Source organism: Hippoglossus hippoglossus, chromosome 7 (genome assembly GCF_009819705.1).
Source record: "Hippoglossus hippoglossus isolate fHipHip1 chromosome 7, fHipHip1.pri, whole genome shotgun sequence".
In the NCBI taxonomy this organism is placed as follows: domain Eukaryota; kingdom Metazoa; phylum Chordata; class Actinopteri; order Pleuronectiformes; family Pleuronectidae; genus Hippoglossus; species Hippoglossus hippoglossus.
In genome coordinates, this window is record NC_047157.1 from 27,582,893 (window position 1) to 27,590,392 (window position 7,500).

Genomic DNA, 7,500 nt, shown 5'->3' on the forward strand with positions numbered 1-7,500 from the left:
TCCTATCCTGTGCAGGTCCACATCAACGGGGGAACGAATCTGGCAAGGTGACGTCACACGCCGACAGAATCCACAAGATGTCCTGACAATAAATCTGTGAATCAAAAAACTACAAACACATAAGAAATCTTTGAGATAAACAAAAATCTGGAAGCAAAAGAAATTCAGGAGATTTTGTCAAACAAGTCAAACAAAGCAAACATATAAATAAAGTTTAGACTTTCTCTTCTAGGCCACGCCAACGCCTCCTTCTGTCCCCACGCGTACGGCTGCCGAAACGTCCTGATCTCAGAGAATCAGATCATCCTGGACGTGACCGACCACGAGGTCTTCATCACCGTGCAGATCCCTGAAGGAAAGACCCTGTGGCTGGTTCGTGCTCCTGCTTCACTCTTCTGCACTTTCATTTGGCATAAAGACGACTGGTCATTACACTGAAATGGTTTCAGGATCTCCACAATAAAACGTTAACGTCTTTGTACATTTTTAAAGACGCTTCAGTTTCTCTGGTGCAGAGAAAACTGAAACCAGTTGTTGTGTCTTTGTCTTTGTTTGCTGCTGATCAGATCTTTCACATGTTGTGTGTTTGCAGGACTACGTGCTGGTTGTTCCTCAGTCCAGCTACAGCTCCAGTTACCTGAGCGAGGAGCCTCTGGACAAATCCTACGACTTCATCAGCAACTGTGGCCAAAACAGTTTCTACATCAAGTCAGTGTCTTATCACAAGTTTCACACCTGTCACTTTCATAATAAAAGTCGCCTGCTGACTCCTCCTCTCTCGTCGCTTCAGTCCCGCCACCGCCTCCAGGTTCTGTCTCGGCTCGGCCGTGTCGCTGTCGGCCTTCTTCAACAACGGGGCGATGCCGTGCGCTTGTCACGAGGTCAGGAGCAGAGAGCGACACCTGCGAGACGTTCGGCGGGCAGTGCCGCTGCAGACCCGACGTGATTGCCGAGACTGCTCCATGTGCGCCACGGGCTACTGGGGATTCCCCAACTGCAGACGTGAGTTTCACACCGGTTAGAAGTTCACGAAGCTTTTGTGTCACAAATAAAAGTTTCACTGTTTTCAGACATGAAGGAGAAAATCCAGAAAACAGTGTCCTAAGACAGAATCAGACTTGATTGTGATGGGTTTGTCTCTTCTCTGCTGCAGCTTGTAACTGTGGCAGCAGGTTGTGTGAACCTGTGACCGGCGACTGTATCTGTCCTCCGCGGACGCTGCGGCCCGAGTGCACCCAGTGTGAGCCCCAGACGTTTGGCTGCCACCCGCTGGTGGGATGTGAGGTCTGCAACTGCTCCCGGCCCGGCATCGACTCCCCCGACGTCAGCTGTGACACTCTGAGTGGACAGTGCAGGTAAAGAACCTGAAACAGGAGAGAAAGAAACTAAGCTGCTGGAAATGTTCACATTTAAAGGAACAGACACTTCACTGAACACTGGAAACACTGGGAACACTGGGACCAGTTGTCACTTGGACTCAAAGATGAACTGATGTTGAGCTGTCAGAGGTCAAAGGTTTTAAGTTCATTAGGTGTTTGACCTCAACATGACGAGGGTTGTCAAGTCCCAGTCCTCAGACCCCAGTGTTCACTCCAGTCCCAGTCCTCAGATCCAGTGTTCACTCCTGTCCCAGTCCTCAGATCCCAGTGTTCACTCCTGTCCCAGTCCTCAGATCCCAGTGTTCACTCCAGTCCCAGTCCTCAGATCCCAGTGTTCACTCCAGTCCCAGTCCTCAGATCCCAGTGTTCACTCCAGTCCCAGTCCTCAGATCCCAGTGTTCACTCCTGTCCCAGTCCCTCAGATCCAGTGTTCACTCCTGTCCCAGTCCTCAGATCCCAGTGTTCACTCCTGTCCCAGTCCTCAGATTCCCAGTGTTCACTCCAGTCCCAGTCCTCAGATCCCAGTGTTCACTCCAGTCCCAGTCCTCAGATCCCAGTGTTCACTCCAGTCCCAGTCCTCAGATCCCAGTGTTCACTCCTGTCCCAGTCCTCAGATCCCAGTGTTCACTCCAGTCCCAGTCCTCAGATCCCAGTGTTCACTCCAGTCCCAGTCCTCAGATCCAGTGTTCACTCCAGTCCCAGTCCTCAGATCCCAGTGTTCACTATCCAGTCCCAGTCCTCAGATCCCAGTGTTCACTCCTGTCCCAGTCCTCAGATCCCAGTGTTCACTCCTGTCCCAGTCCTCAGATCCCAGTGTTCACTCCAGTCCAGTCCTCAGATCCCAGTGTTCACTCCAGTCCCAGTCCTCAGATCCCAGTGTTCACTCCTGTCCCAGTCCTCAGATCCCAGTGTTCACTCCTGTCCCAGTCCTCAGATCCCAGTGTTCACTCCTGTCCCAGTCCTCAGATCCCAGTGTTCACTCCTGTCCCAGTCCTCAGATCCCAGTGTTCACTCCAGTCCCAGTCCTCAGATCCAGTGTTCACTCCAGTCCCAGTCCTCAGATCCCAGTGTTCACTCCAGTCCCAGTCCTCAGATCCCAGTCTCCTGACTCGTCCTTTCAGGCTTGTTACCGTTCTGCAGGAATGTGGCAGCTCTGTCTCAACAAGACCAGGATGTAAAGATCAAACTGTTCCTCTGCCTCAAGGCTTCAGTGAAGATGCCAGCACCTGGTGTTACACACACACACACACACACACACACACACACACACACACACACACACACACACACACACACACACACACACACTGCTTCACAGTTTTTGATTTGATTAAAACCCTAACGAGCTGGATCCCTGCTGGCGAGGGGCAGATGATGAGGTGTTTCCTCTTTACCCAGCGGCAGGCGGCATGTGATTGGCCTGTGGGAGGAAACGTGAACTCTGGATTCTGGGATTCAAACCGTGAACCTTCTGACCACCACACCACCGTGCCGCCCAGTCACTAACAACTATTCTTCTTTTTTCCTCCAGATGTAAAAACAACATCGTCGGGCGTCAGTGTGACCGCTGCGCTCCTGGTTTCTATGGTTACCCCAACTGCAGGCCATGTGACTGCAACGAGGCGGGAACCGAGGAGGAAGTGTGTGACTCCTTCACAGGACAGTGTCTGTGCAAGGTGGGACACACACACAGGCATGCACACACACACACACACACACACACACACACGTCCTCACCTGCTGCCTGTCCTCCACCTGTAGGAGAACGTCCAGGGTTCTCGCTGTGATCAGTGCAGAGTTGGTACGTTCCACTTGGACCCAACCAACCCGAAAGGCTGCACCAGCTGCTTCTGCTTCGGAGCCACCGACCGCTGCCGCAGCTCGGACAGGAGACGCACTGAGGTCAGAGATAGTGCACGAGGATCACGGTCTACAGTGTGTGCACCACAGACATGTTACTGAGTGACTGCTGGATCTCATTCATTCTGCTGTAGGTCATGGACATGGTGGGCTGGGTGCTGCTGGGAGCCGACAGGCAGGAAGTGGCGGTGGCGGTGTATCCTGGTCAGGACCTGGTGGAGGCCGACCTCAGTGACGTCCCCGACGTCTACCAGGATCTCCACTGGCACGCACCGAAGACTTACCTGGGGGACAAGGTGAGACTTGTGGCCTTCACAGGGGGGCACTGTAAATAGACCTTCAGGTTTTACTACAAGGTTTCTAGGATTCTTGTTTTAGAAAAGCAGGTGATGAGGTGGATGCAGGTGGAAGAACTGCAACGTGAACAAGTTCCAAAGTAAGACAAGAAACTGAGTGTGGACGGAAGGTGTAAATCTAACAAGGACGTGTGTTTGAAACTCATATCAGCTCGGAGACCAGAGAGAGTGGTGGCTGCTGTTTGTGTATGGATGACGGATGATGCCAGTAGGTGGCGCTATGACCCTGAATGAATATTCCTCTGTAGAAGTCTTCAGGCCTCTTATCAAGCATCTGCTCAGACGAGGGGTTTGATCACAGATGATGTTTGGTCTGCTCCCGTTTCGCTTCATGAACCAACTTCAAACGTCGTCTCTGCCAAAACCTGCATCAGCTCAGAAATCCAGATATTTGATCTACGGAGTCGAACTGAGGCTTTGGATCTTTGAGACTCTGAATGTTATCGTTGTCTGGATTTAAAAAAATGCGTCAGTGCAAAGATTAAACTGTCCTGAGTTCAGTGTTTGTTCTAAACCTGTTTGTTGGAGCTGATGCTGCCGAGCTTTTCTTTCTGAAACTGGAGAAGTGACCTGGACTCAGAACCTGAGCTTCAGTTCTCATGTTGCTGAGTTTATTCACATTTTATTAATACTGAACGTGTCACGAGTCCAAATCAACTGGATTTCTGTCTCTTGAATCTGAACCCTCCGTCCTCCAGGTGTCGTCCTACGGAGGTTTACTCAGGTATCGTCTCCACACTCAGTCCATGAGAGGGGACGTGTTGTCTCTGCCGGCAGAATCCTCCAGACCTGACATCATCCTCAAGGTACACACACACAGACACACACACAGACACACACACACACACACACACACACAGACACACACACACACACAGATACACACACACACACACACTCACACACACACACACACACACACACACACACACACACACACACACACACACACATGCATCGTATCACTGTAACCCAGTATCAAGTTGAAACAGATCCTGTTTGTGTTTTAAATAAGTGTGTGTGTGTGTGTGTGTGTGTGTGTGTGTGTGTGTGTGTGTGTGTGTGTGTGTGTGTGTGTGTCTGTGTGTGTGTGTGTGCGTGCTCGCCCTGCAGGGGAACCAGATGAGCCTGGTGTTCATGGAGAGAGAGTACTCTTCCCCTGAGGAGCCTCACCTGGGGATCGTCCACATGGTCGAGGTAACGTTCATCATCACCTTCATACCTGCTGCTGTTTTTCACAGATCAGCGTCGTCGTGATTTTTAGTGTCGATCACCAGACGGAAGTTTTCATGATTTAAAGTTTAGAAGTTTTTCACTGTAACGATTTTAAAGTTTGTTTGACCTCAGGTTTTAAAATGTGACTTTAAACTTTTCACTGCCACCTACTGTTGATGTGTGGTATTACACAGGAGAGAGAGATCCTGAATTCAGACGCTCCAATTTGAATCTTCCTCCTCCTCGTCCTCCTCCTCCTCCTCCTCCTCCTCCTCCTCCTCCTCCTCACAGGGAAGTTTCCGTCACGCTCAGACTGGGAACTCTGTGTCTCGGGAGGAGCTGATGATGGTCCTGGTCGGTCTGGAGTCGCTGCAGGTCCGAGCCATCCACTCCCAGTCGGCTCACTCCGTGTCGCTCCGCGGCGCCGTGCTGGAGGGCGCCGAGAGCCTGCCCGCCGGTCGCCATGCCAACAACGTGGAGATCTGCATGTGTCCAGCCAACTACCTGGGAGACTCGTGTCAGGTGAGCGGCTCCGATCGACCGATCGATGATGTTTATGAACGAAGATGTTCCATGTTCAGCTGAACGGTGAAGAAACATAAAACGTAGCTGTAATCAGATAAAAGACGATTTAGAGTATTTCTAACAAACTGTAATTTTCAGACATTAAATCTTCTCCTTCCAGGAAACATGTGTTTTACATTAATTATAAGTTTATTCAATGTTTATGTTGATGCAGTTAAATGTTGTAATCTGACACATTAATACTTTCACATACACAAAGCACTGAAACAATAGGTGAGTTAATTGATCCCTAGATCGTTATTCATCATATATTTGAGTCGGTTTCACATTTTCATATGTGAAGATTTGTGTTTTTTCTAATTTAAATCTCTGCAAGTTAAATAAATTGTGTTCTGATGTTTAAATGACCAGTTACTTGACCAGTTGGTCGATGAATCACCAGTATAAACCATGTTTTCCTCTCCTCCCTGTAGAAATGTGCTCCTGGTTTCTACAGAGACACCGTCGGCCTGTTCCTGGGGAAGTGCGTCCCCTGTACCTGTAACGGACACTCGGACCTGTGCCTGGACGGGTCTGGACTCTGTGTGGTGAGAATCCTCAGGAGACACATGCTGTTTTTACCAGTTTGACGTTTGTAATGGATGAGTCACTGACTGGTTTCCTGTCCGTCAGGACTGTCAACACAACACGGCGGGCGACCACTGTGAGAAGTGTCAGGGTGGTTTCCTTGGCAACAATAGCCTTGACGGACAGGCGGTGTCGTGCTCCAGTTGTCCCTGCCCACTGAGGGTCTCGTCCAACAAGTCAGTTCTTTCACTCTCTTGTTTTTCTATTATCACCTCGTTATTATCTGTTCAAATCTGCTGATATCAGTCACTTGATTGACTCTAATCCATTGTTCTACTGTGTGTGTGTGTGTGTGTGTGTGTGTGTGTGTGTGTGTGTGTGTGTGTAGTTTTGCGGAGGGCTGTGTGCAGAGGAGCGACAGGATGCAGTGTCTGTGCATGCCGGGTTACGCTGGACCAAATTGTGAAAGGTAAAGAAACTCGTCAGCACAGTTTGATGTTCAGATGCTGAAACAACATCCGGTTGTTTTTACACCTGAAAACACACAAACATGAGAAAGGGAGGATGGACGAGCCGCAGCTGTAAGAGTTATATACATTTATACATTTATCCGTCTCACATTAAACTGTGACATGACGTAAATGTTTGAAAGAATCAAACGTAGGATGTAACTCAGAGGAGACACGTCTCCACCTGCTCCACCATGTCAGTAACTGCTTCCCACCTGTAGGGGGAGCCGGAGTTGAGCCGAGAGCGATCAGTAATAAACTCTGGCTCCAGATGTTCCAGCTGCTGCAACAAAACCTTTAACGTTTAACTCTTGTGGTACATTTTTATCTTAATGCCGCTGGACGAGGACAAACGTGGACAAAACAATCTGAGTCATTTTCAATAATGTTTATTTTTCTAATTAAAGTTTAGGAAATACTTTTTAGTTTTGAAGCAGAAACGACGAGATCTTTTTATAAAACACGATAAACATCAGTCGCTGCAGCTTCGTGACTTTAAGTCTCTCACTCAGATGCGCCCCTGGTTTCTACGGCAACCCCATGGTGCTGGGCAGTCGGTGCCAGCCGTGTCATTGCCACGGCAACACAGACCCCAACATGCTGTTCACCGACTGTCACCCGCTGACCGGAGAGTGTCTGAGCTGCATGCACGACACGGCCGGACCTCTCTGTGACGTCTGCGCTCCCGGTTACTACGGCGACGCCATCTCTGCCAAAAACTGCACCGGTGAGTTCATCAGAGACGTCCAATCAGGATGTTCCGCTGCCGTGAAGAACAGTCTGATGTTGAAATGGCTGCATTTTCTTCCTGTTTCCCAGAATGCAGCTGTTCTCCGTGTGGCACCGACTCCTGTGACCCTCACACGGGACAGTGTCGCTGTAAACCAGGAGTCACGGGGCCGCGCTGCGCCCGCTGCGAGGTGAGAGCCGCACCCCCGCCTCGGTCTTTCCTGGATATTCACAGTTTTACTGCGACTTCAAACGAGAGAATCAGAAAATACAAATATCACAAATATCCCATGATAAATGTGTCACTGTTTTTAATGAAAACAGTGACACATTCTTCCATCACGTCGGGTGTTGGACCCA

The 7,500-nt window shown here is 49.8% G+C and overlaps 2 protein-coding genes across 2 annotated transcripts in view; one reads left to right on the forward strand and one right to left on the reverse strand.

Moving 5' to 3' along the window:
- LOC117764212 (laminin subunit alpha-5-like) overlaps window positions 1–7,500 on the forward strand; it is a 75,089-nt gene that overhangs the window by 51,338 nt on the left and 16,251 nt on the right. The window contains 19 exon segments of the mRNA XM_034589812.1: window positions 1–33; window positions 35–47; window positions 233–372; window positions 593–708; window positions 791–884; window positions 886–946; window positions 949–1,002; window positions 1,154–1,355; window positions 2,911–3,055; window positions 3,141–3,281; window positions 3,374–3,535; window positions 4,294–4,401; window positions 4,709–4,792; window positions 5,102–5,332; window positions 5,809–5,922; window positions 6,008–6,138; window positions 6,291–6,371; window positions 6,924–7,138; window positions 7,231–7,331. The exon segment at window positions 1–33 is cut by the window's left edge and continues 45 nt beyond it. Of these exon segments, the coding sequence (XP_034445703.1) occupies window positions 1–33; window positions 35–47; window positions 233–372; window positions 593–708; window positions 791–884; window positions 886–946; window positions 949–1,002; window positions 1,154–1,355; window positions 2,911–3,055; window positions 3,141–3,281; window positions 3,374–3,535; window positions 4,294–4,401; window positions 4,709–4,792; window positions 5,102–5,332; window positions 5,809–5,922; window positions 6,008–6,138; window positions 6,291–6,371; window positions 6,924–7,138; window positions 7,231–7,331 (2,226 nt within the window).
- LOC117764224 (proteasomal ubiquitin receptor ADRM1-like) overlaps window positions 2,723–7,500 on the reverse strand; it is a 26,806-nt gene continuing 22,028 nt past the window's right edge. The window contains exon 11 of the transcript XR_004614348.1: window positions 2,723–2,733. The gene's annotated coding sequence lies outside the window, so the exon portion shown is untranslated. The remainder of the gene's footprint in view (window positions 2,734–7,500) is intronic.